Here is a 27,783-nt window from a genome sequence, read left to right as displayed (position 1 = left end):
AGTGAAGAGCCACTCGAACTCATGCCAGCGTTCTCTGGAACTGTCTCCATCAGTCAGAGTGCTCCGTGAGTCAGGACCTCTGACCACACGAGCCGCATGCTCGCTAAACTTAGCTTCACATCAGCAAACACTCAAGCTCGGAATAGTTCCTGGAGCTCTCATCTTACCCTTAGACAGTGATTCTTCTAAGACTTTTTCCACAGCAGGCCAAGGCTGAGCAAGGGGACTCCACGGGCTCTTTCTATGGCCCCTGTTAAGAGACGGGCCCAAGGTTAAGGGGATCGACATCACCCGTGGCAAATATGTTTATCTCCACCTCTCCACAATGGGAACTTGAAGTCATAGCCATCTATCACATTTCACGGGTTCTAAGTAATTTGCAGTAATGGCCTGATGTGCTCTATGGTCCTTGAACCGCATCCCATATTACTCAACCATCTAAGTCTAGCTTCCCTGAATCTCCAGCTTCTCTGAATTAGATGTAGTCAAGCTCTATAAATAGAGAGCAAGCAAACTGGTTCTGTCAATCTTCTCATGCTCTGGCAGAATAACATATTTTAAAGTTATAAAAATATCTATGTCTTCATCACTCTAAAATTATTACATTAACACATGATTTTCTCAGGGGGAAAAAGTTTATTTTTGTCTCTCCCTACCTTCCAACACTCATGGACCTTCAAACTTTGTGATCATGGACCCTGGCCGGCTGGCTCAGTGGTAGAGCATCAGCCCGGCATGTGGAAGTCCCAGTTCGATTCCCAGTCAGACCACACAGTTCGAGAAGCGACCATCTGCTCTCCACTCCCAACCCCACCTCCTCCTGCAGCCATGGCTCAATTGGTTCAAGCAAAGTTGGCCCCAGGCACTGAGGATAGCTCCATGGTCTCACCTCATGAATGCACTAAAATAGCTTGGTTGCCAGGCAAGGAGCAATGGCCCTAGGTGGGCAGAGCATCACCCTCTAGGCAGGGGTCCCCAAACTTTTTACACAGGGGGCCAATTCACTGTCCCTCAGACTGTTGGAGGGCTGCCACATACAGTGCTCCTTTCACTGACCACCAATGAAAGAGGTGCCCCTTCCGGAAGTGTGGCAGGGGGCCGGATACATGGCCTCAGGGGGCTGCATGCGGCCCGCGGGCCGTAGTTTGGGGATGCCTGCTCTAGGGGGTTTGCTGGATGGAAACCAGTTGGGGCACAAATATGCATGAGTGTCTCTCTGCCTCCCCACCTCTCACTTAATAAAAAAAAAAAAGAAAGAAAGAAAAACAAAAAACACAACTCTGTGATCATGGTCATCAAGCTATCAAATACAAATACAAACAAAAAAAGACCCTACTATGTGACAATATTATACAAATAGAGAAATGTTTAAGAGAGGAATAAAAGACAAGTCTCTCATTTTAAATCGCAGATGGACAGTCCATAATAACTTGTGATGGCATGTACAGAGGTCACTTTAGATAGATTACAACTTTTATTGCACCATTAGCTCATGATCACTCTTCTTAACCTAGGCCTTTAGCTGATACCACTGGACCCTTTTATACTACATATCCCCCTAGAAGGGGCCAATACGCCCATATAGCCAAGGTCTTCAAAATGTGAGCTGTTAGTATACATATATGCATGATGGATTCCAAAATAGTGAGTTTGACAAACCCTTATTCACTATTTATGCCTAATCCAATGAAGGAAGGAAAGCTTCCCCCACATACATCCTCTGCTAAACAACAATATAACACACATTAGCAGACTTCATAAATCACATTTTAATCATCTGGCTTTAATACACAAAATCAAGTTCATAGCTTTTTCTAGTCTGTTTTCTCTAACCGTGTGATCCTAATGTATTATCTGAAACTGCTCATGTTTTTTTTTTTGTTGTTTTTTGTTTTTTTATTTCATTCTTCTGAAGCTGGAAATGGGGAGAGATAGTCAGACAGACTCCCGCATGCGCCCGACTGGGATCCACCCGGCACGCCCACCAGGGGCGATGCTCTGCCCCTCCGGGGCGTCGCTCTGCCGCGACCAGAGCCACTCTAGCGCCTGGGGCAGAGGCCAAGGAGCCATCCCCAGTGCCGGGCCATCTTTGCTCCAATGGAGCCCCAGCTGCGGGAGGGGAAGAGAGAGACAGAGAGGAAGGAGGGGGGGTGGAGAAGCAAATGGGCGCTTCTCCTATGTGCCCTGGCCGGGAATCAAACCCGGGTCCCCCGCACACCAGGCCGACGCTCTACCGCTGAGCCAACCGGCCAGGGCCAGAAACTGCTCATGTTTTAAGAAAATATGTTCCACCTTTCATTTTGCAACAGGGAGCCCGCCTCCCTTACCTTCCTGGTGACTGGCTGAGGCAGTCCTCTCTGAGAAACACTGATGGGATGGTGGTCAACTATCTCAAGAAGCCTCAGAATAGCTGAAAAATGTTACCAAGCAAGATAGCCTCCAAAGGTCCCTGAAACAGCTCTTCCTGAATGTTCCGATCACTGCCACACTTGTTCCTGTGGTCGCCCTGGAAGGCTCGGCACCTGAGCCTTCCCTTCCTCCTGCCACCTGGTTCACGTTCGGCTGCACTTGGAGATGGTGCACAGAGGCATCTGAAACTCATTTCTGCTGGTGAACCACTAGACCAAGCAGTTCCAGCACCACCCAGCTCGGTGCCTTGTGCCATTTAGAGTCATGGCAGAGAGCACCACAATGATGGGTTCTCTGCTGTGTTTCCCACTCTTCCTGTGGAAACCTTCCCTTTGGTGATCGGTTCTCCTGAGGCTGACCCACTCAGCCGGGAAGCAACACAAGGTACTCAGGGATTCATGGTCAGTACTCCACATCCTCTCCCACCTTACTCACTCCTTAGTGTCATTACTTTGGCAGTGATTTCTGGCTGTCTTTCAGAGAGGAGGAGGAAACCTGCCTTGTTTTGAGGATATAAAGTGTGAGGACACTGCTTTGACATTTCAAGAGAACTCTAAGGAAGAAGAATTTCTTCATAATAAACAGTAATGCCAAAATGTCAGTATGTGATCACATAACTGCTTCAAAGGCCCATATAGGGAAGGGAATTCTTTAAGTATCTGTCTCTTACACATACAAATCTCCATTCCCAACAACTCTGCAAAGGGGTCAGTTTTATCCCTTCCAGAGTAGGAAAACTTTGCCTCATTTTTTATAGCCTAAAAATTCACACAGGCTTCTCAGTATTCTCTAGCATGAGCTCAGACACTACATTTCAATTCAGATGCCCAGAAGCAATTGTTTTAAGCTGGAGACTAACCTGAGGGCCACTGTCACTGGCCCATCTATACCACAGTACAAATCAAATCTGCATCTGCTTCCTCTCTTCCCACCAAAAGCACCGAAGCTCAGAGCAGCAAGCTCTCGGAAGCAGAAAGTTCAGAAGGCCCAGGAAAGGTGCACAAGGACCCGACTTGCAGTAATCCGTGTGGGCGCAGGAAATGCTAGTTAAAAGGATGACTAGGAATGGCTTAGTAGTTTCTTCTTTAACTTGGGCAAATAAAACAGACCTCTGAGTCTCTCAGTCCATTCCCATTCCGAGAACAAATAAGCATATTGGAAAAGTTTCAGTCCTTACTGTCATTATACTCCTCACTCCCTTACAATATACTGAGGGAGAATAACTTCCCCCTTTATCCTCTACTAAAAACTAAAATTAAGGGAATCCTATAAACAAACCAGGTGGCCAATATGATGATGGAAAGTTCAGCAAAATGTAACTGGGTTGAGTAGGGAAGTATCTCCGGTAGATAGAGTTAGCATCTTTGTTAGACCCTAGTATAAATAATTTAGTGTTCTTCATCAGAAGAAAGGCCTTCAATTTCATCTCTGTCACCCCCAATTGCCATCCAGAAGGCTTTGGCAACCTGTGGAGAGAAACATGCAACAAATTTTAGCCAACACTAAATTTCAACTCATTTCATATGTCATACTTTGAACTACAGCCTAAAATTCTACACCTTTTCCTCCAACCCTCTGGCAACATATATCAAAACCCCTGAATATCCTGACCAGGATTTCTGATTCTAGAAATTTATACTCAGAATATAACATAGTTTGTATACAATGGTGAGGTGTAAGGAAGAATATGCACAGCTTCACTATTTATAGAAGCAAAAAATACACATGACCTAATTGTCCAAAAGGAAATGGATAAATTATGACACATTCATACAATAGAATACCATAAGCCATATATGTTTCCTGCCAAGAACATGTGTTGCGTTGGTAATAACAAAATAAAACAAAACAACTAAGCGTTTTCCAGCCTAACAGTTAGGAAGGCAAATATCCTGAGTCTCAGTGAAAATTCCATGTCATTCACATATATTTAATAAAATCTTGGTTTGATTGCAGCAACCAAGTTACCACTGTGTAAATATTCAATTAGTTATATATAAGTTAAAATTCAATGGAAAGTTCACACTAAGACACTTTAGGAGTAAAATGTATAATTAATAAATAAGTGCTATAAATCCAAAGGCACTGGACCTTTTGTAGATACTCAATAAATACCTGACTGATTGTCTCACCTTTTCTGCATGCAACTTTCTTTGCTCGTGAGGAAGCGTCGCAGCCTTGTCTAGGGGGAAAATATATCTTAAGAAATTTGTCTAATAGCACATGAGAATCTGGAGTGTATGGATGGATGTTCTAACACTAGAAGATGGGAGATGGGTTTAAAGACATGTTTATCATGTAGTCATCATAGCTGTTAGAAAGTTTGTCTTCCAAACTCTCCAGATGGGAATGGGGAGAGTCAACTGGTCGGGACCTCACTGATTCCATGTTAATGAGACACACTGAAAGAAACAGAGGCAAGAGAAGAAGGGAAAATAAGAGGAAAGAAAATAAGAGGAAAATTTTCCCTAGGAAATTTTTATCACCAGAGGATGATACAGTTTCCTTGGTAGCTAAGCTTCTCCAGATAGCTGAGACCAGAGCATGGAATCTAATCGGCAGTTACAAAATAAAACCCTACATAAAACCAAGCTGTACCAATATGGAAACATGCCAGACACAATGGATCCGATTACCTTTCATTTCCTTTAATTTTGAAAACAGTCTTTCAAAATTCTCCAAATCTCCTCCGCCCGTAGTAAGGCTGGCTAATTCTTGAATATCCAGATCTAACATGGGATCTGAAATAAAGATTCATCACCTTGTCACACATTATTTATATATGTGCTAAATACACAGAACCCTAAGGCAATGAATCCCGGCTTTGATGGGAGTCACCACTGAATGAAGGCGCTGTGTACCAGCTTTGCAGCGCAAGATGTGTCACCTGCTTGGCTGCCCATAGGCCCACAAAAGAACAGCAACTTTCTTCATTCTTACAACATTATAATGAGGCACAGCACATGGTTTCCATTTTAGGGATGAGAAAAGTGAAGCTCTGTGTTGAAGTGACTTGCTCAAGGTAATAGATCGTCGGTGTAACCTTGGATTCAAACTTAGGTCTTTCCAACTCTACAGCCCACGCTCTCCACTAAGGTACACTGATTCAGCAATAAATGCCTGAAATTTATACCACATTTTACTGTACAACATATATTTTCACATTTATTACTGACAACTATATAGAGTGGTTAGGACAGATATCACTGTCCACAGTTTACACATGAAGAAACTTGAGTTTAAAAATGAACTTATTTAAAATTACAACTGTTGAGAGGTAAAGCAGATTTAAATTCTTGTTCTCCTACTACAAATCCTTTACTATTTCCATCTCGGCATGTTGTCTTGTTATCCAAGTTTGTTATTAATCAAAATTTTAACTCATCGTCCACTCCAGGCCGACCACCCCTAGGATGTCCTGAGTTGCCAGTTCACAGGCCTTCTTCCTCTGAATCCGTCCCCCACGTGTGTTTTCAGAACTGTCTTGCACTGGCATACTGACTCTGTTCTGACACCTCTCCGCCTTTTCTGTAACAAATACTATTATAGTAAGTGAGTTTACCTGTGTAGGCACCACTGAGTGCTTTAACTTATACCACTCCATTTCATTCTTGCCACAGTATTTTAAGGAAAGATTTGTTAACCCCTATTTTACAGAAGGGGAAACTGAGGCCCATGGAGGCTAAATAACTTACTCAAGTTCTTCTCATTACTAGCAGGTAGAGCGATGATTCGAACCCATTTGTCCAGGACTCAAGCCCACAGCCTTAACCATTACATTGTAAGGCCTATCTCTGAATTTTTAGACTGTAAACTCCTTGAAGACAAGGAGAACTATAATTCTTTGCATCTACTACAATGTCATTTAGATAATTTGGTGTTAAAAATGCATTTTGGTTAATAAATTTGCTTTAGTGCAATGGGCATGTCATGTTGGCAGCTGGCATACACAGCTGGAGAGAAAAACTTTTGATTTATCTGTGTACACATGATAACTGAACTGTGTGTGGCCATGAAATCACTTCATGCTTAAATATAAATTTGGAAGAGGCGCTTAAGTGGAGCACTGAGGCATGGTAATATTTAAAGGCTGGGTAAAAAGGGTAATCTTCCAGAGAAAGAGAAGGAATAACTAGAGAAACAGAAAAATCACCCAACTAGGATGTGGTGGGTAAGTCAAGAGAAGATAGTGTTTCAAAAGAAATTGATTCATGATATTGAATGTTGCCAGGAATCCAGAATGGGAAATAAAGACATCCATTAGACTCAGAGGTACGGAGGTCAAGGGGGCAACAGTAGATGGAAGCCACTGAGGAGTGAGTGAGAAGTAAGGAATGGAAACAGTTTAGTAAAGAAAGGGGGGGCATGGAGCTCAAGTGTTTGTTCTACTTCTGCTCTTTGATTTTGCCCTTTAAAAATTTTTCGAAATAATTTTAGTGTTACAAAAAAGTTGCAAAAACAGTGTATACCCTTCACCCACCTTCCCTTAGTGTTAATATTGTAGATAATTATAAATGCTAAGAAGTTAATAATGGTGTAGTGCTATTAACTGAACTACAGACCCCATTCAGTCTTCATCAGCCTTTCCACTAAAATCCTTTTCTGTTCCAGGATCCTACACTGAATTGAGCTGTCAAATCTCCTCAGTCTTGTCCAATTTATGAGTTTCCCAGTCTTTCCTCGTCTTTTATAACTTAGACACTTTTGAAGAGTCCTGGTCAGTTATTTTGTATAATGTCCCTCAATCTGGATTTGTCTAATGTTTTATTATTAGACTGAGGTTATGCAATTTTGGCAAAACGGCACAAAAGTGAGTGCCCATTCATCACATATCGGGGGACATGACATCAGTGTCTTATAGGTGAGGTAATCTTCACTTGAAGTAGTATCCGCCAGGTTTATCAAGTATAAACTTACTATTTTCCCCTTTAACAAACAAACATCTTAGGAGAAATACTTTTAGGTATGCAAATGTCATGTTTCTTTTCAAATTTTCATCTACTAACTTTAACTTCCATCAGTGGATCTGGTCTGAAACAACTATCACCATGGTGTGCGACTAATGGTGATTTTCTACTTTCCTCACTCCTTCTACATTTATACTAATTGGAAATATTCCATAAGGAGGAGCAGCCCTTTCTTTCCCAGTTACTGTTTTCTTTATTCAATTATTTATTTATATTAGTATGGATTCATGAATATTTATCTTATTCCATGGGTTATAACCCAACACTATATTAATTTATTTTGCTGGCCAAACTGTTTCAGCTTTAGCTCTCTCAGGTTGGTTGCTCTGCCTTTTCAGCATGTGCCCATTCTTTTTTGAGTACTTCCTTACTTTCTGGTACCATGAGTTTCTCCAGGTTTATCCTGTAGTTTTCCTGCTCCAGCCCTGAAATCATCCACTTCTCTAAGTAGCTCTGGTACATTTTTGAAGAATGGTATTTAGAAATCAAGATTGGCTCTGGCTGGTAGTGGATAGCACACTGGACGAGTATGGATGTCCTGGGTTTGACTCCCAGTCAGGGCACACAGGAGAAGCGTCCATCTACTTCTCCCCCCTTCCTCTCTCCCTTTTCTCCCTCTTCACCTCCTGTAGCCCATGGCTCGACTGGTTTGAGCATTGGCCCTGGGCACTCAGGATGGCTCAGTTGGTTCCAGCTCATTAGCCTCAGGCACTAAAAATAGCTCAGTTTATTCCAGCATCAGCCCTAAACAGGGTTGCTAGGTGGATCCTGGTGGGGGTGCATGCAGGAGTCTGCCTATCTCCCCTCCTCTCACCAAAAAACAAAACAAAACAAAACAAAGATCTAAGTGCTAAGGGTGTCCATTATTATTGGAGTATTATTGCTTCTAGGCCCTCTCAGTGGACAGGGCTCAGAAATATAATGTAGTAACACATGCATCTTTATTTCTCTGTTGCTCTAACTATACATATATTTTTAAAAACCCATGTGTTGCCTGACCAGGCGGTGGTGCAGTGGATAGAGCGTCAGACTGGGATGCAGAAGGACCCAGGTTCGAGACCCTGAGGTCGCCAGCTTGAGCACGGGCTCATCTGGCTTGAGCAAAAAGCTCACCAGCTTGGACCCAAGGTCGCTGGCTCGAGCAAGGAGTTACTCGGTCTACTGAGGCCCCCGGTTAAGGCACATATGAGAAAGCAATCAATGAACAACTAAGGTGTCGCAACGAAAAACTGATAATTGATGCTTCTCATCTCTCTCCATTCCTGTCTGTCCCCGTCTATCCCTCTCTCTGACTCTCTCTCTGTCCCTGTAAAAAACAAAAAAACAAACCCATGTGTTCAAGCTGATATGTTCATTTTCAGTCCAGTATCAGAGGGTTCATCCCAGCCTTCTCCTCTGCTTATTTGTAACTTCTTTCTCAGACAGTGAGAAACCTAGCTCTCTTTACACTATATTTTCTTAATTTTCAACCACAATACATGTAAATATATATAATTTCAGAATTTCTAACTCATATCCTCATGAGAATCAAATTTATTAAGCAAAGTGCCATATTTCTGTTCAGTTCTTTTTGTTTTTAGCCTTATGGTGTCCAGTCAGAATACTGTTTCCCCAAGTTACTTAGTTCTTATCTTCCCCACCTTTTCAGTGTGGTTGCCCATCTATTTTCACAGAAGGCACTTTAGCAGTTTTAAAAGCCAGCTGAAACTAATACAATGCTGTATGTCAATTATACCTCAATTTTAAAAAGCAGCCTATAGGAAGGATTCAATTAAAAGGACAAGATTGAATTTAAACTAGAGAGAAGAGATTATAAGTATTTTTCTTCTTACTATGATTCTATAACCAATCACTTGAATTTTCTACAAGGATTATTTTATCATTAGAAAAAAATCATTACTGCAAACGGGCCCTCTGTGGCACAAAGAAAAAGTAGAGGTATCGGTAGTTCCCTAACAAAAGAACGTTTCTAGTTATTTCAACCAAGCTCCTTGGCTTTCTGGCTTTTGGACAGCAGACTGGGTACTAGTTTCAGTTCCAGGACTTTCTCGTTAGATACCTTTGGACAATTTATTGAACTTCTCTGGGCCTTACCATCATCTCCATAAAATAACTTCTCTGCCAAACTTCACTACCAACTGAGAAAGTGAATACAAAAGAACTTTAAAAGGATGTGTAAGGGCTTATATAGCTGTATTATTCTTGTTATCATCAATCCTGACTACCATTAAATTCTATGAAAAAACCGTGGAATATGGACAGAGAAAGCTGTTTCACCACCTCGCCCTGTTTTAGCTAAGATGATCTGAATCAAGCTCCTGATAAGAGAATCAGTGAGAAAAATGATACACATAGATTTGTAATATAATTTATTCTCCCTCCTTTTCCCAACAGCCATCACAAGGCTCACATTCATTCGGGGTACACTATTCTTCCCTTGTCCAAATATAAAGTCATTTTCCTGCTGGATGATTTACTCCCTGATATGCTGGCTATGCTAAGTTCCAAAGGGCTGGCTCTTGACAGCCAAAGGAGGAACTTACCCACAATGCTATCCACCTGAGCGTCTGCTGTGTTAGCTGCACCACCTCGCTGATCCAAGAGGGATACAGTCCTATCAGCTGCTGACAAACAGGGCTGCTGTTGAAGAAAGTACACACAAGCGATCATTCACTAGTAGGCTACTTCAGAACTAAATCTAAAAGGCTCACACTTCCACCCACTGGCTGGCTTTTGAGAAGCAGCAGTAGGAGCTGGTAATGAGAGATGGGAGAAGGGTCAATGTCACATAAAAATATGAATAGTTAAAAATTCACTAACTCAGGAGTATTTTCCCTCAAATAAAAACTAGAAACTGTCAAGATTTTGCTACTGACTATTAAAACATAATGTTTATTTTGTTTAAGATTCATGTTTTAGCTCTGGCCGGTTGGCTCAGTGGTAGAGCATCAGCCCGGTGTGTGGAAGTCCTGGGTTCAATTCCCGGCCAGGTCACACAGGAGAAGTGCCCATCTGCTTCCCCACCCTTCTCCCTCTCCTTTCTTTCTCTCTGTCTCTTCTCTGGCAGCCAAGGTTCCATTAGAGCAACATTGGCCTCGGGCACCTCACGTGCTAGAATGGCTCCGATTGTAGCTGAGCAATGCCCCAGATGGGCAGAGCATCGCCCCCTGGTGGGCATGCCGGGTGGATCCCGGTCAGGCATATGCGGGAGTCTGTCTCCCTGCCTCCCAGCTTCTCACTTCAGAAAAATACAAAAAAAAAAAAAAAGATCCATGTTTTATTCAAAATGTGAAATTGAGCATGATCATATCAAAAACAGCTAGGAGGCCAATGAAAAGGACACCTGGGAAAACAATGTGGCACTGCCTAATGTGCCTCTGGTTAGAGCATGTTGACCAAGGTAAACTTGGACCACTGGACCAAAGTCCTTGAGGACAGAGGGTTGAAATCAAACTAATAAGCTCTCTGAACGCAAGGACCTTGCCTCCGATTTGTACATGGGAAGTTCTGAAACAGAAACATCAATTTTATTTTGTTTTATATTTAAAGGTCTGGAGCAACTTTATGCCTTAAGGAAAGCCTGGCACATTTTATAAGCACTCTGGCAAGAAAACATGAAATAGCCCAAATTGTAAACATCTTGGAAGGGCTCACTGCACTGATGCTAAACCAGCCTTCTCTCAACAGGTACCAGACACAAGAGGACCATTTTAAAGTCTCCTTTTAGCTATTTTTTATATTCTCTGTCATTTCTTAAATGGAAAAAAAACTGGCAAATGGTGTAAAGATTCACAATGACAAGGAGAAATTAAAGCCATAGAGGAGAAAAGATCAGGAAAAAGTTTTACCTCTGAGTGACAGGTGTCCGGTGGCCCAATGCTACGGTTTGCTCCAGCCAATGAGCTAAGAAGGCTAAAGCCTTGGTTCCTATCTGGAAAGAGAAAATGTAATAGCTGAAAATTTTAATTCACCTTTTAAGCTGTTAAAATGACTGTGATGATGAAATAATGGCTATTTCCTCATTATAAAAGTTCTAATAAAACATAGTTACTAATAATGAACATACTCTCTAAATTCTGAATAATTTTCAAAAATCAGAGTTTTAGTCCATTATAACAAATAAAAGGCCACTAGCAGTTCCATCTATAAAAATTACCAGCATTGATGTTTTAATAGCCACAATGAACTAATAATATTCCAGTGTTTTAAACTGAAGAGGAACATGCATGTTTTTAAAAAATAAAGCTCTAATTTTGATCTAAATGAGCCACTTGCAGATAAGGCTCCCAATACTCTTGATATTTGTATTTACAATGGAGGAAAATCTAGAGCAGAACATTTAGAACTGATGAACGTGAAGGTCCAGCCCTGATCTGGTAAGAGTTCCCCCCAAATTGCCTGGGCACCTATTAAAACTACCCAGCATTCAGCAGGCAGTCTTCTCCCTGCTTCAGACAGGCTGAATCTCTGGAGCAGAGGCCAAGGAATCTGAACTCTTACCAAGTACTCTAGGAGAGTCACAGGATCAGGGAAACTGAGAACAAAACAAAAACACTGCTAACAGAGTAGAAGATGCAACCTACATTTCAAGAGTCTAACAGTATAGAAGCCAAAGAACTCTCTCAAAAAGACAATTTTCTCCCACTTTGCCTTTCCCTTCTCCCTCTCCTGGAACCCGTTCTAGTCTCTCCCCTGCCAGGTGAAACCTGCTATCAGTTGCTGTCACACAGAGGTATCAAAGAGAACCAGTTGCAGTCTCAGTCCTCCCTCCTCCCGCTTGGGGCAGATTTGCCTTTCAAACCGAGATGAAGCCAGTTTGTGGCATGCTGGGTCTAGGCTGCAGCTTATTCCAGCCCGACCTTTCACCATGTGGGCAGTAGCCTAGCCTCCCTACTGCATGTGGCTATCAACCCAGAACCTAAGCCTTGAAGGCTTCAGTTCCGAAAGCCTGCTGCTGCCCTGCTGCTTTTCCTGCTCCACTACCCGCACTGTGGCAGTAGGGCCACAAGTGCATGTGCACTCCTCCTGGAGCCCCCTTTCACCTCCTCCTCCAACTTGCTCACTCTGCAAGGAACCCTCCAATGCCTGCGTATGACCTATCCAAGAGCCAGGCACTGAGGCTTCATCGAGGCAGGCCGAGAAGGCTGAGGCTGAGCAGCAGATTCATGTGGTGTGCCACACTGACACTTTCACAGACACCTGGGAGGTTTATTCAAACATCAGCATTCAGCCGACAGACTTTACAGCAATTGTATGCGACTACGCAGTACTCAAACAGGGATTTCACATGTCATGAGGATGCACGGGGGCTCTTATAAAATACTTTAGGCTCTTCGAACAAAAAGGCTTTACCTGAGTAATAGAGTAATGCTGCAAGAGAGCTTTTATATTACCAGAAATAACTTGCACTCTGGGTAATTTTCAAATCCAATTCACAAATCTCTCCATATTCCAGCTCCACAGCTTAGGTTTTTCCTCTGTTGGGCATTACCTAAAATTGGCAGGCCAGACTGTAATCCATGAAGAATAATGCAATAATGTCAGCTTGGACATGTTATTAGACCAAAGCGGTCTATTTAAAATGCCTCACTCCCTCCAGTGTCTGCCTCCAAGAAGGGCTTCTGGGATGAAAAGCAGATAGGAGCGAGACTCATCACTGTGTATCGTAACTCTTTGTGTACATGCTGACTTTCATTTCATGTTCATGTGTCTACCTATCATTTAATGATTATGTGCTAAATGTATTTTGCCACAATTAAAAAAAATGAATGCCCTAATTTTTCAAAATCATGAAAAAGTCAGAATAGTGGGAAGAGAACTGGACCAGGCCAGAAAGAATGGTCTTCATGCCTGGCTCTGCCTACCAATGTGATCTTAAGACAAATAATCTATTTTTCTGTGGCTTAATTTTCTGTCCTATAAAATAAGAGGGCTGCTACGTGGATGTTAAGGTCCATTCTGTTATAGAAGTTAGTGATTTTATGAAGTATAGAGGCATTCTTTACCTTCTCGTGACAGTAACTTTGAGTTAGCCGGGCTTAGGTATTTTAACAAATTATTCAATAAAGAAAAAAAAAAAACATTACTTCAAGTAATCCTTTTAAGGTTCACAGATGACTATGAGTTTATAATCAGGTGTTGGGCTAATTAAAATACACTGGAAGACTTTTGCTCATTTTCTTATAAACAGTGGAAGATTTAGTCAACTAACAAGAGAGTTCACTATGTTCCCACTGCTTTATATGTTAAGCAGGTTAGAAACATAAATTTTTACAATTAGTAAAACAATTCATTTTTGTTTATCCAAAGCTAGCTGCTTGCACATTAATGTTGCTTAAAAATCTTGGATTTTATACATTTACAATGTTAAATAACTCAGTTTTGCTTAGTTGAATGTTTAGCAAAATTCTGCCCATGTGCACCCTCTGTAAAACCATTCTTCTTACAGAAAAGGATTACCGGTATGTAAATCTTTCCTTGTTTACCAGAATTTTGTCCACAGGATTCAGGGCAAGAAAATATCATCTCTATTAAGAAGGATTTATTCTTTAAGCAGGTAGTTGTTGAAATTGGCTTTATTGTCTCTGGTTTTATTGATGCCACAAAATACTAGACTAGGAAGGAATAAACTAATGCACCTACTCAATTGATTCTTCTGGAACTTCAGAGCTGCAGAAAGGGGAAGCTGTTAAGTAAATTATTCTGAAAGGCACAGTAAGTACATTAAACTCTGGTTCTAAAAACATCTAGTGCAGTTTCAGTAGACCAGTAAATTCGCACCAGTGGAATAATAGGTAAAAATGACATTATCATGAAAAAGAAAACCCAGTGGTGCCGGTCATTCACACAGAATTCTTCCAGGAAGTGTCAGAAACAAAACCAGAGCCTCCAGAATAAAGATTTGAAATGGGAAATTCTCAAACCTTGGGAGGAATTTTATTATTTACTTTTTAATAATAGTTTCCAAAATATTGAAATTATGAAATTGTGTGCACATCTCTTTACAAATCTAAAAGCACACTGTTATTTTAGAAACAAAATTCATTTCACATAGCAATTTTGACATGCATTCCATTAGACATTTAGAGAATTTAAAAACCTAGGCAAAAAGGGAAATTTTAATATAGGGAAAGGGCAAAATCATTCTAAAAAGGTTTTTTTCCTTCTAATTTCTCTGCTCTTCTCTACTATTTTATCAAGACACTATGACAGGCATATAAATTTGGAGATGAATTAAGGCATGGATTTGAATCCTAGTTCCGGTACTTACCAGGTAAGTGCTACCTACCGTGTAGGTACTACTCTGTGCTTTCGTTTCTACTTTTATGTGGAGGGTATAACAATACTAACCTTGCAGAACCAAGGGTTAACGATCATAATAGCTAATATTCATTGAGTATTAACTACAGTGTGGGACAAAAGTAGGTTTATAGTTGTTCATATGAATACTACAATAATTAATAAATAAATAATACAAGAATAAACTGTTTAGTATAAAACTGTAAGCCTACTTTTATTCCACCCTGTATGTGCAAGCTAACCTTCTCAGCGCTAAACACACACTTCTTTAACCCTTACAACAACCAAAATATGCCTTCCACACACAAACAAAAATCAACATTTATCTCCTTTAATTGCTATCTTGTTTTACAGAGTATTTATTTTATTATCTTTTATAGAGTAAACAATAACTCAGAGAGATTAGGTAAGTATCCAAAGTCACATAGCTAGAAACTAAACATGAAATCCAGAACTCTGATTCTAAATTCCTAACTCTTTCCATTAAGCCCAGAGGTAACATATAAAGAACAAAAGTTGAGACAGTCAATGCTTAATATACAAATATTGAATATGACACAAGCTTGGGTTAAATGCAGAAATATGTCTTTTTATTCATATATAGTTCTTTTTTTGTCAGTAATTCTTTATTATATCCCTGGTTTAGACTGATTTCAACTGAATTAAGCTCAGGACTGAATAATTAATCATATGCTACTTTAATGCTTCTCATTGTCTAATCCAGCCCAGCACCATAATTCCTGAAGGCACCAGTCACACAGAACTAGTGCAGCCAGGTGGTTAGGACTCACTGTCCTTTCACTGTCCCTCAAGTATATGCAGACAAGAGTTTCTCAGTCTCAGCACTATGACACTGGAGCTTTGTTATGTGTGTACGGAGGTGGCAGAGAGAGTCCTATGGATCTCTGCCTATACCCACCAAATATGTATAGCACTACCAAATGCCCCCAGAGTTGGGGGTGCAGAAAACACAAAATTACCTCCAACTGAGAAACACTGACACAGTTCTACTAATGCAGGAAATTTTTGGCTAAAATTAATCAGGTTTTAATTCATTTCTTAAAAAGATTTTCGATTTAAAAAGGAGAGAAAAAATGTTTAAGAGATTCCATTTTACCTCCTGTCAACAATATAAATATCCTTCCTCCCCCTACCCTGGAAAACTCCTCTAGAAGAAAACCTTCTCCATCAGTGCCATTTGCCTTTTTTGTCCTTACTATTCAATTAGGCCTTGAGAGAAATGCTAGTATAAATACTTGACTGAGTCTATCTGGCATCCGTAACTATATTACACACACAGCTCTTCTGCCTTCCACGGCCCCCAGCACAGTGCCAAGTATACTATAGTTCAGATGCTGAAATATCACTGACAGCCTCCTGTGACAGAGGCTGCAAGGATTAGCTAAACAGAGAAGTTTTTACTTTAAACATATATATACTGCTCACAATTTTAAGAATTTCTATGAATACAGCCCCAAAATGCCTTAGATGACTTGTTATATATTTTCGGTGTTCATATTTCAGCTTAGCCACAATTATTTGGCATCATCTTAAGAAGTTCAAGTTTCCCCCACATTTTAAGATTTCTTTACATCCCCTTTCTGTCCCCACAAAAATATTTTCACCCATGTGATAAACATGACCAAACTTACCATAATCACAGCTATTTCAACTTAGACAAACCATACCCATTTTTGAATGCTATTTTAAAATCACACCAACTATTTACATAAAAACTTATTTTAAGCAGTGCTTCATCAGAAATTAATTTTGCTAGTATTAGGGAAATAAGCCTACACTTTTCTATCACATTCTACTTCTACTTGATAAATTGAAATGTTTTTGAAATCAAAAGGAATTAGGACAGATTTATTCCCTTTTACTAAACTACTGCTTGAAAAGGGTAAAACTCTGAAGTACATTAAAAACAGCACTTATTTAGAGAACTAAGTCTACTGAGCACTGATTCTGGCTGTGGATTCAGGAAAAGTGAGCCTGTGCTCTTCCTGTGACATCTGGACACCTGCTCATCAAGTCAACAACTGTTTTCTCCAATCCCTGAGCATATATTGAACCTGACCAGAAAGGAATCAGGCAATATTTTTCCTCTTTTTCCTGACTCTAAAGCAGTGGTCCCCAACCTTTTTTTGGCCACGGACCAGTTTAATGTCAGAAAATATTTTCACAGACCGGCCTGTAGGGTGGGTCAGATAAATGCACAAAATAAAATTATGCAACCGGCATAAAAACTGTGGTATTTTTAAATATAATTGTCAAACTTACGAGACAAACGTCAAGAGTGAGTCTTACATGGATGTAACAGAGGGAATCTGGTCATTTTTTAAAAATAAAACATCGTTCAGACTTAAATATAAATAAAACGGAAATAATGTAAGTTACTTATTCTCTCTCTGCAGACCGGTACCAAATGGCCCACGGACCAGTATTGGTCCGTGGCCCAGGGGTTTGGGACCACTGCTCTAAAAGATATGTTCATTGTAGTAGAAAATTGGAAAATAGGAACAAGTATAAATAAGATTAAATGACCAAAGATGCCAATTAATACTTCAGTGTATATCCTCATCTTTCTTTCTATGCACGTGTGCACACAAATTCTTAATAAAGTGAACTGAACATTAAACTGAGCACTGTCTTTTCCAAAGATCTTGTATAGGAAAGCTTTCCATAAATTCCAATAATGCTTCCATTGTTAAGTCCAATCTTAAGAGCCTGAAGAATGCTCTTGAAAATCGTCAAAGGGATGTTTAGAATCAAGTCAAAGTACCATTCAGAACCAAGTATGGGGAATAATGAGAACAATGAAACAAGACTTTACCATAAAGAAAAAAATAAATTTTCTTATATGTGATTCATAACCAGCTCTAAAAATAATTCTATAGCAAGACTGCCAAAACTGTTTTTGCAAGGTGGCCACACAAGGAAGCCTGCAAGTGCCTCTATAGTGACTAATCCGAAGAGATTTCCCACCACTCATTTGCTTATGGACAAGTTGGGGCATTATTTCTTAAAACAAAGTCTCACCATTTTACTCACACATGTATTCCCTTCTAGCTTCTCTTAATTTTTCATAATTCCCTCTTCTCTTTTTTCCTCTTACATCACAATCTCCCCCACCAAATTTATGCCTTCTACACACACACACACACACACACCTTTTTTATTTTCACTTTGACCACAACATTCATAGTTAGATGACTGTCAGAGATTACTCAACTAGTTTTTTCAGTTCCACAATGGCAGTGGCTGAGATAAATAGAGAACTCACTCTGTCTCAAGGAACTTGGTCCCATAGCATCTTAGTGTTGGTATAACTCTACCCTCTCGTACAGATGACAAAACTGGGGTCCAGAGACATGGTCCATCTTCCCAAGATGACCTAGGCAGAGAGACACCCACTACAACTCTCTTCATTAACCATTCTTCCTCTTGCTAATTTGATGTTTTATTTTCTGTAACATTAAATGCAAATTTTTATTTCATCATTTTCTTACTCTCTTTTAAAAAAACAACAACAAGTTATATTACAGGCATTAGCCATCCATTCTCTCAGGAGAGCAGCCCAGGTATCACGTAGCCAGATAGACCTTGTGTTTTTGGGAGTCATTTCTTGCCACTCTTCTGTACATCAGGTGCAAATGATTCCTTAGAAAGGAATCTGGGATTTCTGTTGTGGTATTTTGTTATCAAGTAAATTTAGGGAACATACATTAATTGATGAACAATTCTTTCCATTATAGGGAAAACATAGAAAATTAACATATGAAAGAATTGTTTCTACTATTAAAATTCCACTTAATCCTTCACCATCTGCATCACTAGAGATTAAACTATAATAGATAAACACTCTCAGGGCTTTTGAAATACAATCTCTACAATTATTGTTTACCACTAGGGGACTAAAGTCACAACTCTGTAACATTTGTTTAGTCTAATACCTTCTTCACTGATTAGAAACAATAAAAGATCACAGAATTTCCCTTCCTTGCCTTTCACTCAGTGGTGGTATTTGTAAAAAGACCCACTGAATACCCACCAGTCATGAGTACAGACTAAACCCCCCTGGCTCTCATCAGTGCTAAGGTGACAATGCCCTGCATGGGGTTCTTGGGGTAAATTAAACTGACATTTTATAAACAAGGACACTGTATACAATGCTACCCTCTTATGTGAAACAGTGAGAGCTTCGTTTGAAAAATAAAACAATGCATCAGGCTTCTACTAACCATCTGTTGGGTAGATAAAATATATTATGCTCACTTTGTTAAAGATGGTGCTGCCCACATGGAAACTGTCGCCCAGGTGATTGCTTGGGATAGGCGTGATTGTATTACTGTGTGTTGGGGGCAGGCTGTGGGCAGGCAGGATCCTTGGTAGCCTGGGGCTTGGTTTTAGGACTAAGCCTTTTCCACCCTTTTTTTTTTTTTTTTTTTTTTTACTTTATATAATGTTTTTATTTTTAAATTACAGTTGACATACAATTTTATATTAGTTTCAGGTGTATAACCCAATGATTAGACATATATAACTTACTAAGTAATCAGCCCAATAAATCTAGTACCACCTTTTTGATGTGGGGTGGTGCACTCTCATGAGGAATCCCATTATGCCTCAGATAAGTGACTTTGTATTAGAGACTTTCTTGTTTGTATATTGGATTAAATGTTTTGATTTCTACACTATAAAATGGGGCAGACTGGGAGATTGCTCGCTCTCAGTTCCTGAGATTAGCATTAGAGAGGAGAGCAGAGAAAGGCCACATGGAGGAGGCCAGGAGAAGCAGCCAAGATGGTGGAGTGCTGAGTGAGAAGCCAGTTTGTGCAGAGTTTGTGCAGGGAGAAGGAAGGAGATGGGGAACAGAGGTGAATAAGGCTGGTGAGCTAGAAACCTTTGATTCTAGGAAACTCGGATAAGTCAGTGGCTTTGTGAGCACTGAATGAGTGGGTTTGGAGCCCAGTGAGTGTTTTTACTTGCCCACCGAGTACAAGCTAGGATTAAAGATGATGGCCCACCAGTTTTTGGCTCTGTTGTTTCATTACCCTCTGTCCGAATCCAATGTGAACTTGTATGGGCCGAGCAGCTGTGATAGTGGCTGTGGCTACTGGTTTTACACCATCCTCTTTTCTTCGACCTTAAAACCAAGTCTTTTCACCTAGTGCCTCCCAAGTTCAAGGAACAGTACTGAGCTTGATGCCTAGATCATCTAATGATAAAGTACGTACTTTATCAACAAGCCTTCTCAACAAGGCTTTCTGATGTACCAGACAAGTACAAACAGAGGCAATCTCACTGGAGAGTAAAAGGATGTGGAGAATCAACTTCTAAAATCTGTCACATTTGACATAAAGCACTGTCCCAGTTTCTCCTTCATGGTGATAATAAGAGGACATTATCAAATTATATTATATAGACCCAAATAGTAGTGATAGATACATGAATTTACTGGGAATTACAACTGCCCTTTTGCTGTTCCGCTTGGCTGCCTGACCCCACCCTTAATTACCGGACAATCACCCCTAAGACAGAGGGGTTCCAGGAAGCTGGTCAATTGCCCCAAGGAGGAGTATTCAGAAAGCTGAACAGACCAGCACACCCTTGCTCGAGGCTATCCCCAACCCTATAAAGTTTTGCCTCAGTCTGTTTTGGGGCCCTTCTTTCAGACAAGGGTTCTGGCAGGTCTTTCTCCTCTAATAAAGCCTGCACACCTGGAGTTCGCGAGCCGTCTCATTCTTACAAGTAGGTTTCCATAGCTATAAGCCCGGCTCTGACAGAAGCCATGGGTAACTCAAGTAGGCAGCTGAGATTTTATCCACATCCCTTTTCTTGAGCTATCACCAGACTTTCAGGTCTAGGAACTGTAAGGCAAGACAGCATAGGAAAGGTTAGACAGGGAGCAAATGGATGTGGATGGAGACATCTAAAATACACAGCCCAATTATAAAGGTGCCTAACCACTTCATTTCCTGGACCACTTTGATGTCATGTCTATAATGCATATAGTGGAAACTCTGACTTACGTAGAAGATTGACCTTTATAGTGAATACAATGAGATATGGGAATTTCCTCTAAGGCGGAGCTTAATATATACAAGATTCAGTGTTTCTCAAACATTTTCATCAAGGTTCCTAAAGGAAAAACTTTTGTTTCCTTCTCTAATCATAACCAACAGTTCTAACTCCAGGTGTGTGAGTTTCTCCATACCAAGTAATTTTCCAGTTCTCAGAAAACACCAATCGGGTGTCCTACAATGTAACTCAATTTAGTCTCTAACTGCTCCGAGTTAGCGCAGGGTCCGGGTTAAGAGCTCAGTCCGACAAAGGTGCCTTCTCCCCTTCCCCTACCTCACTTCAGACACCAAGTGCAAGTCTCTGGTTCTCACCTATACTTCTGACCACCCAGCTATAAATTTAGTGTTGGGCAGATAAAATATGTATTATGCTCACTTTGTTAAAGTGGCACTGCCCACAAGGAGGCCGTCGCCCAGGTGATATTAATGTGTGTTGGGGGTGGGCTAAAGGCAGGCAGAATCCTTGTAGCCTGGGGCTTGGTTTGGGGATTAAGCCTTTCCAACCCTTTTTGATGTGGGGTGGTACAATCCAATCATGCCTCAGAGAAGTGACTTTACTAGAGACTTCCCTATTTTGTATATTGGATTAGAGGTTGTGAAGCTACAATATAAAATGGGGGCAGAACGAGAGTTTGCTCTCTTGGTTCCTGGATGATTAGCATGAAAGAGCAGAGAGATCACAGCAGAGAGCAGAGAAAGGTCACGTGGAGGAGGCCAGGAGAAGCAGCCAAGATGGCAGAGTGCTGAGTGAGATGCCAGTTTGTGCAGAGTTTGTATCTGGGATAAGGAAGGAGATGGGGAACTGAGGAGAATAAGGCTGGTGAGCTAGAAACCTTTGATTCTAGGAAACTCGGATAAATCAGTAGCTTTGTGAGCACTGAATGTGAGTGGGTTTTGGAGCCCAGTGTGTGTTTTTACTTGCCCGCCGGGTGCAAGCTAGAATTAAAGAAAATGGCCTATCAGTTTTTGGCTCCATTGTTTCTTTACCGACTGTCCGAATCCAATGCGAACCTGCATGGACCAGGCTGCTGTGATGGTGGCCCTGATCATGGCTGCTGGCTTTACATTTAGGGTCCCCACAAATTCCCCTCTCAAGTTTGGTAATTTGTTACAACAGCTCACAGAACTCAGAAAAATAGTTTATTTATTTGATTAGTAATTTATTACACTGCTTACAAGAATTAGGAGATATTTTTATAGTTTCATATTCATTTTTTAAATATCCTCTAATTTTTGTGAGCAGCATATAAAAGAATATAATCAGCAACAGCCAGATGTAAGAGATGCACAGAGCAAGGTACCTGGGTGCCACCCTCCCAGCACCTCAATGTGTTCACCAGCCTGGAATCTCTCTAAACCCCATCGCTTAGGGTTTTATGCAGGTTCTATTGCACAGGCAGAATTAATCACCTTGGTGATTAACTCCACCTTCAGCCTTTCTCCGCACCCAGGAGGTCAGGGACATGGGGCTGAGAGTTTCAACTCTCTAGCAACCAGCCACCATCCTCAGAGGTTTTCCAAGTCATTTCATCAACATAAATTCAGGCATGGTTGAAAGTGGCTTGTTATTGAATAACAAAAGACACACCTTTCACCCTTATGGCTCTTAGAGATGTTTTAGGAGCCAGGACAAAAACCAAATACAGTGTGTCTGTAAAGTCATGGTGCACTTTTGACCGGTCACAGGAAAGCAACAAAAGACAATAGAAATGTGGAATCTGTACCAAATAAAAGGAAAACCCTCCCAGTTTCTGTAGGATGATATGGCAGCATGTGCGCATGCACAGATGATGACGTAACACCATGTATATAGTGGAGCATCCCATGGCCATGCCAGTAGAGATGTAGACAGTACAGAGAAAAGTTCAGTGTGTCTGTCCAGGCTCGCTAAATTCGAATCCGTGACCAAAGTGCAACGTAAATATTGGCACGTTTATAACGAAGCGCCACCACATAGGAATAACATTACTCGGTGGGATAAGCAGTTGAAGGAAACCGGCAGTTTGGTGGAGAAACCCCATTCTGGTAGGTGTTGGGCAGATAAAATATATTATGCTCACTTTGTTAAAGATGGCGCTGCCCACATGAAAGCCGTCACCCAGGTGATATTAATGTGTGTTGGGGGCGGGCTGTGGGCAGGCAGGATCCTTGTAGCCTGGGGCTTGTTTTTAGGATTAAGCCTTTTCCCACCCGTTTTGATGTGGGGTGGTATAATCCCATCATGCCCCAGATAAGTGGCTGTATTAGAAACTTCCCTATTTTGTATATTGGATTAAAAGTTATGAATATACACTATAAAATGGGGGCAGAACAGGAGCTTGCTCTCTTGGTTCCTGAGATTAGCATTAGCGAGTAGAGAACAGAGAAAGGCCACGTGGAAGAGGCCAGGAGAAGCAGCCAAGATGGCGGAGTGTTGAGTGAGAAGCCAGTTTGTGCAGAGTTTGTGCAGGGATAAGGAAGGAGATGGGGAACAGAGGGGAATAAGTCTGGTGAGCTAGAAACCTTTGATTCTAGGAAACTCGGATAAGTCAGTAGGTTTGTGAGCACTGAATGTGAGTGGGTTTTGGAGCCCAGTGTGTGTTTTTACTTGCCCGCCTGGTGCAAGCTAGAATTAAAGAAAATGGCCTATCAGTTTTTGGCTCTGTTGTTTCTTTACCGACTGTCCGAATCCAAAGCGAACCTGCATGGACCAGGCTGCTGTGATGGTGGCCCTGGCTACTGGCTCTACAGTAGGCCATCAGTCAGTGACAAGTGTGTAGAGGCTATACGGGATAGCCACCTAAGGAGCCCTAAAAAATCTGTGCGTGAGCCCACATCAAACTGCATTGAATAGGTATGAAACTGGGAGAGTTTTCCTTTTATTTGGTGCAGATTTCACATTTCTATCATCTTTTGTTGCTTTCTTGTGACCGGTCAAAAGTGCACCATGACTTTATGGACACACTGTACTAATTCAGTGTATTCTAGTTGGAGCTCCTTTTAAGAGACTGGAGACACTCCCCTCTGTACCTTTTTAGATATTTTTTCTATTAAAATATTAATACCACAGATATACTGTATATGTATTTACATATTATATCTGTGCCTTATACATAAAAAAGTAATATTTTTGCCCCCCCCCAATCAATTTTCACCCTTTTGGGAAAAATAATGCCCCATTAAGAATGCATGCTTTGGCTTATGAAACAAGACATTGGTAAAGCCAAGAATATAAAACTAGGCTATTACATGTATAAGTTAACCCAGAAGTTATGTCTCCATACCAGGAAGATTTATAAATCTCTTCCTAGAATAATAATTTGCCTGCAACTGTAATAGTATAACTGCTGGCTTTTACAATGTGAAATTAAGTAACAAAAAGACATTAACTGAGCACCTACTATATACAAATGAGTCTTCACTTAAACTGAAGAGAACAATGATCTGTTGTTGTAAAGTACCAAAAAGCTGAAAATTGATATTTCTGGGAGGAAAGGTTAGGCTTTCCTGTTCCTTCCCTCCTTTAGGGAGGGTAGGGAGAAGAATGTAGAAGTTTCAGGCTTGCAAGAACAATGGGTTATTCAGTTTTAAATCTAAAATAAAGGTTAACTTAGAAACTTCTTTTTCAATAGGAGGCAGAATTTACATACCACTTTGCATTGACTGTAGTTTCTCCCCCCCCCCCTTCCTGGAATCTTGAGAGTAAAATACCTCTAGGTTAGTGAAGGAAGAGGAACCCTGAAAGATTTGTAAATGTCTTTGATTGTGTTACCTTAAAAGCCTAATGTTTCTGTGTATCCCTAAACAAATGTTGCCAGCCTGTGCCATGATGTCATACCCCCTCCCCACCTTGTGTGATCAAGGATATATAAGCAGCCCCTGAACTATTTTGGGGACTGCATGATTTGGACCTGCAGATGCCCTGTGTCAGCCATATGCGGCTGGCATATTTAATATTTAATAAACCTCCTCCTCTAATAAAACTCTTCAAAATTTATCTGGACTGGGTGGCTCTACGTGAACTCGATGAAATGAGGTACAGTGCCTTTCAGAATCTGGGGTGCAGTACTTTATAACATTATGACTTTAAATAAAACAATTTAAAATACACTATCTTTCATTCACAAGTAATATATAAGTATTTAGTACACTAACTATCCAGAAGCCTCATCTGTATTTTGGATTAAATGCAGAACAATGGATAGAGTTAGTATCATCCCATTTCAGATAGCCTTTGAAAAAGGATTTAAAATGCAATAAGCAAAAAAGTCCAAAATCTCAGATATGATCATTATCTATAGTCTGTGTCATTAAAATCTTATTCATGCCAGAACACCTAAACTGATGGGGTTCTATAGGGAATGAACTCATCTGACTCTGACAACAACTTCTCATGCAGCCTGGGTAAATTATTTAACTGCTCTGTGCTCATTCCCTAACCAGCCAATAATGTAAATCAACCCACTGTAATGGAAAAATGCACAACACTCCTGCCCTCTGGTCCCACCTTAGCAACTGACTCATTGTGTGAATATAGGCAGGTCACCTCTCCTTCCTGAGGCTTCACTTCCCCATCTGTAAAAGGAAGGTGTCAAACCAGATGCATGCATGGAGATTCTGATTTCTAAAGTCCTGCACCTGGCTAGTTCACCTACACTAGCATACCAAACAAAACAATGCCCCTTATTAAATCCTATAAAATTCAAGAACATGTAATCTGAGTCAGCCCGGCCAGTACAAAACTTAATAGAAAAACCATTGCATAGAAAAATATTGGGAAGAAAAACATGATTGCTCTCCAAGATAAGTCTTAAAAGTTTAGGCCACATACCTTCCTAAACTTGAATTATAGGTACATGGCATTCATAAGAACTACAATAGCCCCTTTGTAAACCGTATCTACTTTCTGTCTGGATCATTGTTTAGTGTAATGTATTCCATAAATTCTGCTATGTTCAATAATGCCTTCATTTTATTTGTAATTGGTGAAAAACATTTTGCTTTAGGAATGTCCCTAAATCATAGCAGTCTAGGATTTGGGAAATCAAGTCCATATTTACCCTATTCATAACCTAACTACAGATTCCAATTAAATCCCTTCTGATTTTTTGGTTTTTCCAAACTTACTACATTAGACAATCTCCATTCTTCCCATCCTCTTGATCACTTCAGCCACATATTCTAATGGTCATACCATGAGACCTTATTATCACCAATAACTACAAGCCCTCCATAATCTCAATTTCATGCCTTCTACACTCTGACCACCACCTATCTTTCCAGCTCTCTCCCTCCCTCCATCCCTCCCTATAGAATCTCAACCCAGCTTTCCTTCACTTCCACTGGGACCTCAAAACTAATACCTTTTCACTGAGCCTCTCCCCACAGATTTTTTCTTACTCAGCTTAAAGTTCCATGGTCAGTCATTATAATTATTCTCTTATGTTCACTATCTAATCCAGTGGTAGTCAACCTGGTCCCTACTGCCCACTAGTGGGCGTTCCAGCTTTCATGGTGGGCAGTAGCAGAGCAACCAAAGTATAAATAAAAAGATAGATTTAACTATAGTAAGTTGTTTTATAAAGATTTATTCTGCCAAACTTAGCGAAAATCTGACATAAAGTATTTGGTAAGTAATTATTATTATATGCTTTAACTTGCTGTAACTCTGCTTTATAAATTTTATAAAGTAAAGTTACTTCCCTACTTTATAAATCACCATTACTGTGGAACCGGTGGGCGATTGGAAAATTTTACTAGTAACAGAGATACAAAAGTGGGCAGTAGGTGTAAAGCCAGTATCCAGGGCCACCATCACAGCCGCCTGGCCCATGCAGGTTCGCTTTGGATTCGGACAGTCGGTAAAGAAACAATGGAGCCAAAAACTGGTGGGCCATCATCTTTAATCCTAGCTTGCACCCGGTGGGCAAGTAAACACACACACTGGGCTCCAAAACCCACTCACATTCAGTGCTCACAAACCTACTGACTTATCCGAGTTTCCTAGAATCAAAGGTTTCTAGCTCACCAGACTTATTCCCCTCTGTTCCCCATCTCCTTCCTTCTCCCTGCACAAACTCTGCACAAACTGGCCTCTCACTCAGCACTCTGCCATCTTGGCTGCTTCTCCTGGCCTCCTCCACGTGGCCTTTCTCTGCTCTCCTCCCAATCCCAGGAACTGAGAGCAAGCTCCCGTTCTGCCCCCATTTTATAGTGTAGAAATCAAAACCTTTAATCCAATATACAAAATAGGGAAGTCTCTAATACAAAGTCACTTATCAGAGACATGATGGGATTGTACCACCCCACATCAAAAAGGGTGGGAAAGGCTTAATCCCAAAACCAGGCCCCAGGCTACAAGGATTCTGCCTGCCCACAGCCTGCCCCCAACGCACATTAATATCACCTGGGTGACGGTTTCCACGTGGGCAGCGCCATCTTTAACAAAGTGAGCATAATATATATATCTGTCCAACAGTAGGTATAAAAAGGTTGACTACCCCTGATCTAATCCCTTGCTTCTCTCTTGCTGTGATACCCTTGTTGGTAAAAGCACAACCATATAGCTTAATTAGCTGGGGAACACACACACACCCAGGTTATTGCCTGGCTTCACTTTAAATTTATCTTACCAAATTCCAAGTGGGCCACATGATGTTGTCTGTCAATAATTTTATTTACATCCCTAGGTTCATCTACTCTCTCTCTCTCTCTCTCCTAAATGTCTCACATTTCTTTCTCTCTCCTCAAATCCTAGCACTACCTCCTCTGCCCTCTCAGTTGATAATCTGGCTCCCCACTTCCTTGAGCAAACTGAAACAGAAGAAACTTCCACAGATTTCCATGCCACATCACCCCCAGCAACACTCGCATCCACGTGCTCCTTCCCTGTCTGCTTTCTTTCCACAGATTTGCTTTCCTGCTCCTCTCCAAAGCCAATCCTCCCACAAGTGGTGCCCACCCTGCCTCACCTACTCGAGGACATCACTCCATCAATTCTCCCTTCTTTCTCCTTCTTCATCACTTTTTTGCTCCCTACTGGA

At 40.9% G+C, this 27,783-nt stretch overlaps 1 protein-coding gene across 3 annotated transcripts in view; it reads right to left on the bottom strand.

Moving 5' to 3' along the window:
• Positions 1 to 2,084: 2,084 nt before the first annotated feature.
• The window catches only part of AAGAB (alpha and gamma adaptin binding protein), a 60,427-nt gene continuing 34,728 nt past the window's right edge, over positions 2,085 to 27,783 (bottom strand). For 2 of the 3 annotated variants that reach the window (XM_066342639.1, XM_066342641.1), the window contains 5 exons: positions 11,225 to 11,307; positions 9,920 to 10,016; positions 5,046 to 5,150; positions 4,542 to 4,591; positions 2,085 to 3,875 (listed from right to left, as the gene is read on the bottom strand). In XM_066342639.1, coding sequence (XP_066198736.1) covers positions 3,798 to 3,875; positions 4,542 to 4,591; positions 5,046 to 5,150; positions 9,920 to 10,016; positions 11,225 to 11,307 — 413 coding nt within the window. In that variant the 3' untranslated portion in view covers positions 2,085 to 3,797. The remainder of the gene's footprint in view (positions 3,876 to 4,541; positions 4,592 to 5,045; positions 5,151 to 9,919; positions 10,017 to 11,224; positions 11,308 to 27,783) is intronic. The other variant, XM_066342640.1, reaches the window with a different exon arrangement.

This window comes from Saccopteryx leptura, chromosome 6 (genome assembly GCF_036850995.1).
Source record: "Saccopteryx leptura isolate mSacLep1 chromosome 6, mSacLep1_pri_phased_curated, whole genome shotgun sequence".
NCBI lineage: Eukaryota > Metazoa > Chordata > Mammalia > Chiroptera > Emballonuridae > Saccopteryx > Saccopteryx leptura.
This window is presented reverse-complemented; position numbering and strand designations above follow the sequence as displayed.